At 40.6% G+C, this 12,760-nt stretch overlaps 1 protein-coding gene and 1 pseudogene across 1 annotated transcript in view; both read left to right on the top strand.

The window, feature by feature from the left end:
• Positions 1-81: 81 nt before the first annotated feature.
• The window catches only part of LOC138054517 (uncharacterized), a 72,326-nt gene continuing 59,647 nt past the window's right edge, over positions 82-12,760 (top strand). Inside the window, 2 exon segments of the mRNA XM_068900968.1 lie at positions 82-260; positions 1,851-1,939. Of these exon segments, the coding sequence (XP_068757069.1) occupies positions 144-260; positions 1,851-1,939 (206 nt within the window). The 5' untranslated portion in view covers positions 82-143.
• The window catches only part of LOC138050855 (uncharacterized), a 1,362-nt pseudogene continuing 1,305 nt past the window's right edge, over positions 12,704-12,760 (top strand).

The following is a 12,760-nucleotide window of genomic DNA, read 5'->3' as shown; positions in this document are numbered from 1 at the left end:
AAGTTTAAAGTAATCAATCTAAAACAACAGATGATTGGACGTCCACTATCCAATGGAAAATTTTGTAAGAATTTTGGAGTTCCTAACGAATGAGCGGGAAAGAGAGGTGATCTTCCGTGATGGAGAACACTACATGATGATGCATGATGCGTTTGTACGTCCGCAATAAAATTAAGTACGACCCTTTAAATGCAGGGAAGTCGTTGATATATGTGGATCTCCCTGATCCTCGTAGTTTTTCAGTTGGTCAAGTAAAGGAGGTAAGCGTGGGTCAAAAATTCAGCTGATGTTTACAAAAAGGCTAGGCGCTTAATTTAAAGCTCAGCACAAACCTTGTAAGCTTACAACATATAGCATTGAATTTGGATGGGTTAATAGACACGAAAGGGTAAACTTAGAATTACGTACAAATAGTCGTGGCTGGGTAATCTTGAGATTAGCCAAGATGTTGAATGACAGGGGTTAAGTCAGACGAACCACCAGGAAACCGTGGCAAAATTCCAAAGACAACGATTGTACTTTAAGGACGATGCCTACTAGAAAAGGTACAGTACGTACGTATTTTTGCGCGGTTTACTGAACATGTGGAAAAAGCAGATATTGAAATTCAAAAATAAAATTGGGGGTAACCACGCATTTTTCAACAATATATGTAAAAAGCTTTAAAATACAAAGGAATGTATGGCGTTCTTTTCCAAATTAAAACTTAATTACCTCTGAAAAATGTATGGTTACCCCCAATTTTCTTTTTGGATACCAAGAGCACTTGCTAAGTTCTTGTTTCTCTGCATAGTTCTGAACCGAGCAAAAATATCCCTGTATTAATAAGCACCACTGATATGAAATCCGAGTATCTTGAGATGTGCAGAATGTACTGCATGTGCAATAACAATAGTAGGCACCGTCGTGAGGTGGCTCAAACCAGTTTGAACTCTTGAAAGAAACAATCTTATTAGAAGCATTGACACTACAACACTTTACTGTCGCTAATAACAAGGTCTCTTGAAAGTGTTGAAACTGATTTGAGCCACCTTGAGGTTGCATCGGCAATCCGGACAAAAAAGAAGATGTTAAGCTTTATAGCTTGTGGTTTATATTCCTTACCTGAGTAGAGGTGAAAGTCTTACGATTTGCAGATATCATTACAAAGCGAAGAATTTGAATTTTCTTGTCAGTGTTGTGACGACCCTGAGTGGTTGAACCTTAACCAACTCGGCCAACCTGTCAGTGGTCCAGGTTACAGTTGTCACTGGAGGGAAAAAATTCCCTTAACAAACAAAAGTTGCCAAAAAAAAACAAAACAAAACAGAAAATCAGGTCTTGATTGAGGTGAGCTGGAATTGCTGTGTGGGACCAACAAAAGGCATCCTTGCTAGGAATGCACAACTTCACAACTAGGTGAGCTGTTGCTTGGTGACAGGTGAAAGGACAACTGAAAAATCCGAGTCCTAGGTAGGATTCGAACCTATGACCTCCATAACACGGGTCTACCCATTGAGCTACTGAACTCCTGGGGACCTACAAGTTGTAGGTCATTTATCTAGGTCCCAAATGGACGGTGTGGAGCTGCAGACCAGTGGGACACATTGCCCTTTCACTTGATTAGCTCAATGTGTGGAGCATCCATCTGGCGCTATGGAAGTGGAATGTTTTCCTCTGTTGCCAAGCAACTCGCTTCCCATCCTTGCCCCAGGCACATCACACGAAAAAGTGGAAACTGTATCACCCTTTGGAAACAAGACTAACCCCTTAAAAACCAATAATTAATGATTTTTTAAGTATTAGTAGAGCATTGCCTTTGTACAGCTTTCACGTATTATAAAACACTTGTTTGAATTTTGATTTGTAAGGAATTTAAAAGGAAGGCAACAGCTGCCAAAGTAGATTCTTTATATTTCCGTCAACTTGATGGTTCCTATGAAGTATTAGCTGATGACAGGTAGGATTTGTTGTACATGTTGAAAAACATTCAGAAATTACATTGTCATTTTTTTAATTTGGTTGCATAACACTTATTATGGGTAGAATAGTAATAGTAGTAGTAGTAGAAACTTTATTACAGTGTCAGAACCTTCTAGTTCGGGAGATATCCCATACTAATGTGGGGACACAAATAATAATAGATAACATTATGTACAAAGAAATACTGTCCACTAAATTCTGAAAAATAAGTCATATATACATAATTTATATGAAAAAACTATGAAATAAGAATTGAAGAAATCAATTAAAAATTACAATGAGCACAGCCCCAGCAGCCGTCATCTAACAGAGAGCCAAGGTCACGCTTACGTACACAGTTTTTAAAACTGGCTAACAATGTAACTGATCTGTCTGTAGTTGTCAGTTTGCTCCATAATGTGGGTCCTAAATAGTGCAATGAATGTTTGCCATACATTACTGTGTTAAAAATATCATTTGGAACTCTTCCATCATTTAAAGGGGTATAAATGACTTTCTCATATGGCCCGTACGGCCCAGCACGCGCTTTTGTTGCAAAACTATTGGGAAAATCCCCATAGGAGGGCCGTACGCATTAGCGGGAGCAGGGCCGGAAAAAGCTGTACGGCCCTACTAGGAACATGTACCAGTACTTCTCTGTGTGATGCAGTTTTAGTGGATTTCGTCGTTTTTAAACATCCAAGTAATTTACAGCTAAAAAAGCAAATGCAAACAACATATTAGACACATTTTCTGTGCATATTTCTGCTTTTTATTTTGTCCCATCTTCATCTTTTGAGTGCTCTTAAATAGTGTGAAGAGCCCATGCAGACTGAGTTTAGGTCGGGCTGGACAGGAAAATATTTGGCCCTCGGTCATGTTGCACAGAGCTCGCTGCGCTCGGTCCGTACGCCATGACCTCAGGCCAAATATTTTCCCATCCGGCCCTCCCACTCAATCAATAAGTACATGCGACTTGTGATGGCTCTTTTGACTGAGGGAGGCAAAACTTTCTTTTCCGTAATGTCTTGGCTCAAACTGCTTGCTTATGTTTGGTGGAAAAGCAAATATGAGAAAGGAGAGACATTCCTCTGCAACATTTGCCAGTTATCCTTTCAGGTACAGTTGAACCCCGCTTTATAGACACCCACTTATTACGGACAGTTCTCTTTGTCCCTGGGGAAAGCCCAAATATTCTTTCAAAATTCAACTTGCTTAATACAAACACCCTTTATTATGTACAATGGACACTTTTTTCTTCCCCATCAACTAATTCTAGTGGGAAGTTAACCTTGCTAATATGGACACTCTCGTCAACTTTGTCTTTAATGAGCTTTATCTTTTGTTAAGGACATTAGAGCGAAAGTTGAATACTGCTGTTCAATTATGAATAACTTATATAATAATTTAATATTTGATATATAATTTAAGGATTCAGAGCCATTCTTATAGACTTAGCTTTAGCAAATGGCTACTTTGTACGCTACAGATGTTCAGTTTGTTGATGTTAATGTTTTGTTTTATATGTATCTTTTGACATTTTGTGCCAATAAAATGTGTACAGTACTGTATTTTTGACTTTAATTACACAACCCGCTTAATGCAGACACCCCGTCAATACGGACACTATCCATGATTCGACTGTACTCTCAACTGTTAAAAAAAAAAACGTACTATCCTTATTTTTCAATGCTTTTACTTGCTCTCAAGCTCATTGACTAAAGATGAGCATGCAAGCAGATGTCTTGGGAGGATGGTAAGCCAATTTTCAGCAAAGCAGCAGAAGTATACATGACAATGTTGGAAGCAAAAATCACCTCATGGCAGCTGGCTTTGTCCCATTGTTTCAGTCAGTGAAATATTAATTTTATCCAACCAATACTTATGGCCTAGGAGAAAGGAGATGCAGCATTAGAAATTAAACTTTATGTAAGAAGCATCAAGACTAGCATTGATTCGCAATGATCAAAGACAAATTATTTGGTGTACACTGTATGCAAAGGTAATTTATAAAGCCATAGTGTTACGTTCTAGGTATTCTCACCCCCCCAGGGGTTAGATTAGGTTAGGTTGGTGTATGACATTAGTAGTGGTAGGGGATAGTTTGTCCCCTTTTTGATGGTTGGAATTGGAGCATTCTGATTGTTGGATTCAAATTTTTGTGGGAAATTCAAAACTCAAACAATGACATCACAGACGTGTGACACCACCCTTTCTGGGGACGCTCAAGAAAACAGGTTGGGGGGTTTAAATGCATACCATGGTGGAAAAAAATATAACGGTTAGGAAATTCAAAGTTGGGGTGTCACAGAGACCCAGGTACTTCACGGTTCAAGCGAAAAAACAAGACCGGATTTTTTTACAAATCAAACGGTTTACTGAGAAAACTGTATACAAACGGGAACCTGTCAAGTGAGTACGTCCCCATAAGTGCAACCACTCTCTTGAGAAAAAAGTATTTACAGAAAAAAGTGGAGTGGGGAGAGTACATCCCAGTAAGGGCAACCACTCTTACAACTATTTCCAATGGAGTGCCCAGGAAAAACAAACAAAGTAGAGTTCTGTAGTGTTTGCAACGTTCCGTATAGTATATACTGTGTGCCCCGCACACGCACCCCCTTAACTTTGTGTTACATCTATTCGTCGGCGTCCTACAGGAGTCTGGAGAGAAGATGAGCATTGGCTGCATCCATGTCCGACAGGAATCCATGAGCGTCATCATCAGCGTCATCATTCTCGGGGAGACAGTACCCATAAGGATACATCATGGCGGTGCCCGGTCAAAGTACAAATTGATAGTCTTTGTGGGCATACTGGGTATGAATCTCTTATTGTTTGGATTTTCAGATGATTTTACATGCTTGACGAATGCATGTTTTGCGCGGTGTCTCCAAAGGATGTTGTAGTTTGTCCATGGTGCAACACCTCATAACTCAGTCGCGTCATTCCCTCCACATTTAGAGAGTGACCCTTGACTTTACGCTCCATCTTTTCACTGTTGCATTGGTACCCATAGTTTTTGGGCCTGCCTGAAGGAAATTCTGTAATGTACTGACCAGGTTTAAGTTCATTGGTGAACTCACCGAGATGGGTGCTGAGGGTGACGTTAGGCTGATTGAGACAATGCACGTAGAGGACTGAATTGGTGTCGTAATAGAGGACCTGTTAACCTAGGTCCAATGCCTCGTACAGCCATAATCGTACCCAGCGGGTAGTAAATGCCGCAATGAACATGTTAGTGTTGACATTGAGGTTGTCGCACGCGTCCTTGGCATGTTAGTGCACTTCCACCCAGTTCTCATTGAGGCAACTGACGTACCGAAGGTCATGTTGAGTCCATAAAGAGTTGTAAGGGTAGAGGGTCAAAGAAGGTTTTGGCTTGCATCACGTTATCCCTCTGTCCAAACTTGCCCCACAAGGAATTGAGCATCAGTTTCGCTAAGGACTGGCGACCCAGATTGTGAGCGATCTTAGTTGGGTCAAGTTGGATTCCTTGATAGAAGCAATATTACTCCGATACTTAAAGAACTCCACTGGTTGCCTTTTGCTGTCAGAATTGTTTTTAAGACCCTAGCACTAGTTTTTAAGGCATGATCACAAAAGATGAACCAAGCAGGTCTTTGCGCTCTTCGCTCTTCCTCTTTTTGAGAGCCTCCTTTTTTTCTCCAACATGGGCGCTTGTAAAAAAACATCAAAAGAAGGAAAAAGTTCTTGAACGTGTTCGTGCACGGAAGCAGGCCAACCCCTGGTTCCTCCAGCGTCCCCGTGTTCGTTGTCGGATCTATCCAACACGGCTGACTGATTGGACATGCTATTGCTTCAGGCCTCCCCAACCTTGTCGTCGATGGCTTCCAATGTGGTAGCAGAGCTGAACTAGATAGTGCGACTGCACCCTGAACCCGTATGGCGATCCACGTCTCGCACAACGGCCACCACCACTAGTACCACGAGAGGAAGATGAGGAACCCGTTGTTGATGTCGCGCAAATGGTATTGCAACGCATTATGGGGGAAAAGTGCTCATTCTCAGGTGTCTAACACAGGTCTAACACAGACCGTAAACAGCGACAAGTGGCCCAGGAGCGTGAACAATACATCCAAAACGTTCTTTGCGAGGTGTGGTTCCTCTAGGTCCGGATTTGGATCTAGCCTGTGTACAGCTGCCCACAATCCACAAAAAGAAATCGGAGAGGAGCGTCCCTCTGTGATTTACCCTTAGTAGTTGTGTTCTGGAATAATTTTGCATACATGATTAAGTGATCTACGCTGACCAAAATTTGCGTGAGTCAGATTCTTTGGAGCTAAATTCTCAAAATGGTGGTCAATGAGGTAGATTTCAAACGTGCATTGAAGAGCGTCTCCGATAGTTTTAAGATACCGTGGCTTTATAGCATAGAAGCATTCTTTAAAGGAAAGAATGTATTTGCAAGTCTTCCAAGCAGGTATGGCTCTGATCTTCAGAGCAGCACAGATCGTTGCAGATGAGCTGTTATTTTCCTCGATATGTCCACATCTCAAATTTTCCAGGGCAACACGCTTTGTAGATTGTTGTTGCTGTACACAGGCTAATTTGTATCTGGCTCAAGTGGCTGCTCAGTTTGAATGTTAAGGTGGGGGTGGATCTTTTGTTGCAGCTGAGTACTTTGCAGACACATCCTGTTTCGAGGACATGTCCTTCGTGGAGCTCCTCGAGTTTTAATCTGTAAAGTTACGGGGTGTGTGTGCGGGACATCATATTTGTTTTGAGTCTGAGCAGATACTGTACAGAATGTTGCGAACACTACGGAATTCTATGTTGTTTGTTTTTTTCTGGGCCCTCCATTGTAAAAAGTTGTATATAATTATGAAACCGTTTTCATTAGGAGAGTGGTTGACCTTGTGGGGATGTACCCTCCCATTTTTTCTGTAAATAGTTTTTTCATCATTTCAATTTCAATTTCCGTATTTCCTTGTGTACTAAAGAGGCGAGCACTACAGTAGGTGGCCTCACACGTTCCCGTTTGTACATAGTTTTCTCATTTGTCTTGTTTTTTCGCTTGAACCGAGAGTGGTCTAGGACTCTGTGACATCCCAACTTTGAACTTCCTGGCCGTTATGTTTTTTTCCAACATGGTACGCAAAACACCCCAACCTGTTTCCTGGCGGTCTGCGGAAAGGGAGGTGTCGCGTGTCTGTGATGTCATTGTTTGAATTTTTAATTTCCTGCGTAGCGTATGTTTGACTTTCCTGCCCAAATTTGAATTTCCTGCAATAATTTAAATCCACCAATCAGAACAATCCAATTCCAACTGTCAAAAGGGGGACAAACGAGCCTCTACCACTACTGACATTGTTCTTGTTCTTGCTGTTCTTGTATGACATGCATTCTAATCGAGGGCAGAGTCTTGAGATTAACCTTCCATTACCGGTAATACCATTTGGGTGCATATGCATGTAAATATCAAGGGTTAACTGCTTTTCCCATACAAATCCAGAAGGTACATGCACAGACTGCAAGCAGTCCCTTCTAAGTCTGCCCGCTTTAGTCACGCAAACAAGCTGAGAGAAGAGAGACTGCACACTTTTCTGTAGCAGAATCTATGCCAGATGATTCCGCCTTTTTTATCGCTACTGTAAATGAACACTAAAATGTGACCTTCCACAGGAAAACGTACACTAACACATAGCCGTTAAATGGCTGAAAACTAATGCATAGTTGATAAACGGTTTTCAACTTACCCTCACTCTAACTGGTTTTTAATGGGCTAATGTTTTTGTTAATGCTCGATGCTCTAACATTTTGTGTTAACTCTGATGCTTCAGCCTAACGCTGTAACATTGTGTCCTATTGCTTTGGTCTGACGCTGTAATGTTCTTTAACACTTAGTTCTGGGCTCAGAAGGCTGATTGTGAGATATCACAAAATGACTGCCAAACATTCAACCAAAGCCGAGATTGTGGTATTCGTACCGTCGTGATCTGGCTAAAAGAAATAGGTCCCATGTCTTAGTAGCGAATTCCATGTTTTCAAAATTTGAGGGTTGAGGTTCAGGAATCTGCTCATTTGAAGCGCACACTTCAATGCTTGACTTGTAATGATTCCGAAGAGGTGTCATGGCTAGCCCTTAAACACAGCCAAATTTTGGACCATTGTAGCACGAATCTCTGAAGTTTTAATCTTTGGACTCACAATGAAGCAATGTGCAGGATTGTGTATTTCTCATGGTGTGAGATACATGCGTTTTTAAGTTAGTGCGGTTAAATGTCGAATCTCAGTAATGTGAGTTCAATGAGTGGTGGACAAAACACTGACCCCCCAATCCATGGACTACCCCGATGGACTACCCAAATGGACTACCCTAAAAATACTATTTCGAATGAGTACTGTTGATCTATGTGTAAGCAACATCTCAAATAGTGCTTACTTAAGCCTCAACACCCATTTTAAACAGCATTTTTCAACAGTATTTACATATAAGTCTTAAGCACCATTTTTGAAAAGGTTAGCTTTCGATTATTGTTTTGATGGCTGATTACTTCATGTATGTTAAGTGAAGTGAAACCATGGCTGTGTGGATGAAAATTATCAAGGTATAATAATAATAATAATAAATTACAAATTTATACTGCGCAGTTTCCATGGCGAGATGATCAACTGCGCATTACAACAATACATGGAATAAAATAACAAATAATAAATAGGTACTAATTACATCATGTGTTGTATAAAATATTAAAAGCCAAGCTAACTAAGAATAAAAAGCCTTACTAAAAAGATGCGTCTTTAAAAGTTTTTCAAAAGTGTCAACAGATTTGGCCATTCTAATATCTGAAGGTAAATCGTTCCGAAGCAACGAAAGCACGGTCGCCCACGGTTGTTAAAGTTTTAAAATTCGGATGAGATAGCAGTATTCCGTCGTTAGATCGCAGTCCATATCTTGAATTTAAAGGCTTCATTTTGACAAGATCGTTAATGTAGGACGGTGCTAATTTGCAAATGGCTTTGAAAGTTGAAGTAAAACCTTAAAATTAATACGAAATAAAACAGGAAGCCAATGCAGCTGATGGAGCACTGGAGTAATATGGCAAAACTTGCCCTGCATACCTACAAGTCTGGCGGCTGCATCTGTATGTGCAATGTAAGTATTATAATCAATTCAGTTCTTTCAATAGCACTCATTCGAAATGGTATTTTTAAGAGGTAGTCCATGTTAGGGTAGTCCATTTGGGTAGTGCATGGACTGGGGGTCAGTGTTTTGTCCACCACCTGGTTTGATGTTTATTACTGTTGCATGACAGTTATGTAAATACAGCAATGCAACTTCTGTTGGAACCAACAATAGTTGCAATTCAAAATTTTATAACAAAGAATTATCAATGTAAAATGTATTTATGTCAAATTCTTTAAAAATACAATTTTTTTTTATGCTTTCGCATTTGAATCTTGCCGGGCGTTTTTCAAGCTTGACTTCACTACCCAATCAGACACAACACAACTAACTCAATCACATCACAACTGCGTAGATACTTGGGCATGTAGGACAGCAAGCGCCACAAGCCGGTTTAATTTGCTTATGATATGCATACAAACTCCACTCTAGTTAACGATACGACGTTAGCATACTTGATGGTATTGACCTTCTAAAACTTGTTAAAGGAAAAATACACTGGGTACCTGCTGGATACGAAAACCCAAAACCCTTTGGGAATGAGGGAACGTATTCTCCAAACCCTATGCAAGTGCCACTACCCCATGGAGGCTAAGGGGAAAAGTTAACAGTAAGGCGACAGTAGGCGAAGAAAGCTGAACCTAAACTGATTCAAATCTCAAACGGCTCACTATTTGTACGACAAATTACCCATAATCCCCACCAGACACCGGACCCAGTCCTCTGGTCCGTGCCGGCAAAATATCCATTTCTGCCAATTTTGCAGGCTACAACTGTCAGAAATAGCATATTTTATTGTACTTTGCAGAAGGTTACTTAAAACTTACGTACTGAGCAAAGTAAGAAACCTGATTGGTTGTAACAATTGCAATTAAAATTTTGGTCACCAATTTTGATGTGTTCAAAGACCAGCTGGATTTTGGTCTTCATTCATTCGATCATTAGTGCTAGCACGGCCTGCATCAATTTCTTAGAGAACATGTGAGGCACTTACATGTAGAAAGTTCTATGGAAGAAGGTTTGCCATTGACTCTTGATATTTTTCAACAGACGTTTTGGCTAATGCGTAAGCCTTCATCAGTGATATGAAAGTGAAGTTTGTTGTCATATGTTATTTAAAGCAACATAGCGTGAAGCTCGTGTGTGTGACTATACAAATCATGCTCGCATGATGCCTTTGGAGGCTTCTGGAAGTACGATATGATCGTTCCCAGCGTTCAGTCCAAAGTAGAGTGCCAGGCTTCGATAAAAAAGTCGCTCGTGGTAATTGGGTTCAAAACCAACGACCTTGACGTTTTGAAAGTTCATGTGGCTGAAATGGTGGACATGACTTGCAACTTTGGAGTTTTGATCAAAACCTGCCACTGCCTTTTTGTGCTCCGCAATTCGGGTCTTAAATGATCTTTCTGTTTGGCCATAGTACACATAATTACACTATGTGCAATTGATTTTGCACACTATGCCTAATTTCTGGCAGTCAGAATCGACTAGCTCTTTGGGGCGCAGAAAAAGGCTGTTGATGGTTAGTTGTTGTTTGTAAGGTACTCCGACTTTTCTTTGTTTGAAAATGCGACCTTTTTTCCTCGGAAATGCCCTGTTCATGCTGCAGCAAGACAAAGCCATTGAAGTTGTTCTTGGTGGGTTGTTTTTAAACACCATAGCACTTGGCGTAACACCGATAACCTGATCACAATACGTCCCGTGGCAGGAACGATCAACCTGCAAAAACAAATGGTACTTTGTAATCTTAATACTCACTCGGTCAAGAATAAAAAAACTAATTTATGATTACATATGCGATTACAAGGTCGATTTGATGGCCCTGACAGAACACTGGCTTACACCAAAGGATTCTGCTGGCTGCTGTCCTGATGGCTACAGTATTCTTCTTCTTCATGAAAGATCAGTGGCAGTGGCAGTGGTACTGGGTTACCTTTCTGTGACTTGTAGCGGAGCTCTGCACGTGTGGAGCACAATAATTGTTAAGAAAATATGGTAACCCATCGATGCGAGAAATCTTGGTTTCATAGCCATGACGTCATCGACCGTCCATGTGTACGTACATATGTCCACCCCTCCATGTATTCCAATGTGACCAGTATCATGCTAGTTTACAGCATACATCTTTGATATTGGACATCCATCATTCTTGTCACCAGAGCCCAGGATCGACCCAAGGCTCTGGGAAACTCTATGTAGGAGAACATGCGCAGTAGGGATTTACAGCAAAAAAATGGCTATTTGAACCTTACGGCGCCTGCGCACTCTTTGTGCTAACATGAATGCACCAATTAGGGCCGCTTTTGATTGTTTTTCGCAAAAACTAATGAGAAGACACTTTATTTCAGGGTTCCCCAGAGCTCTTCTCTCCCTCAGCCAAGAGAAGAGCTCTGGGGTCGAGATTGGGACATCCATGTTTTGATCGATTGACACCTGTCAAAACAAGGTATTCGCTGACCAGTATCACATGACCATATTGCGGGCTCAAGCTTAGAGCTCACCAAAGTCAGCTGTTTTTTTGAAGTTGACTGCTGACCAGGTACTGGTTTTCGATTGGATTGCAGGCTCAACCCAGGTTAACTCACCTGAACATAAGCAAGGCTTCATTTTCCGCATGCTTTCTGTGGCTTGATGCGGCTACACAGCCATACTACATCAACTATATTTCTTACACAGTCAACGCTTTTCATGTTCAGGTGGAAAATGGTTTCTTCTGCATTTTTTGCTGGTTTCAATCCAGTTTGACATATGATATCTGTGGTCCCCACTGGTGGCTACGCAGTTATTCAAGTCAAGCATCGGAGGGATATAAACTTAAACAAAACAGAATACCAGTGATAGCTCATACTTAGTGGAAGAAGTTACTCCACAAATTCTTTCCTTGGGCACATTTTTTCGGATGTGTTCTTAAATTAAAATGGATGCCTATTTTTAAAAGGTGGTTTAATCGGTTCTTCCTTTGTTCAGGAATGAAAATCAAACTTTTATTGTCAACTGGAATTAAATAACAATTATCTGTACTCTTTTGGACACAAAATGCGAGCGAGCAAGTGCTTTTTAACCCATTTGCCCAACTGGTTCTCGTTGTGTCCTTCGACATTGACAAGAAAATTTTGCCCTCATGTTTTCATAAAATTAGGAGGAAATCTCACTAGCTTGTGTTTTCAGAAGTTTGTTTGAAACTCATGTGGTTCAAGAAAAATTCGTTGCCAAACTGATGAATTCCAAAGTGAATTTCACAGATATTGTAGTCATCGCTTCGTGATTCATGCGATATCGGTTTTTAAATGTAAAGTTTACCGTGGAATTCACTAGTTAGGCAATTGAGTTTTCTATCGAAGAAAGTAAAGAAAATGATTTAATTGTTAAAGCAGCAACTGGAAACATCACAGCATGGACAAATCGGAACCTTAAATTTTCACTAACCCTACAGGTAGTAAAAATAAATAACCAGGGAGCTCTGCTTTTTAGGGTTGGCTAAATCTATATATTATGATGTGTCTGTAACTCTGAAGTCAGTGAGCATGGATCCTTCAAGTATTCGGAGAGGCTGGTGAAGTCATCTTCTTATAATTTGCAGGTTATAGTGTTGTGCAGACCACCTTATTCAGACAATCATTGGGTTCCTATTGTTGTCTTTCTATCAGAGTTTCCTGAATATCAAGAGACTCT

The sequence above is a fragment of the Montipora capricornis genome, chromosome 6 (assembly GCF_036669925.1).
Source record: "Montipora capricornis isolate CH-2021 chromosome 6, ASM3666992v2, whole genome shotgun sequence".
NCBI lineage: Eukaryota > Metazoa > Cnidaria > Anthozoa > Scleractinia > Acroporidae > Montipora > Montipora capricornis.
Note: the sequence above shows the minus strand (reverse complement) of the source record. Positions and strands in the feature narration are given on the sequence as shown.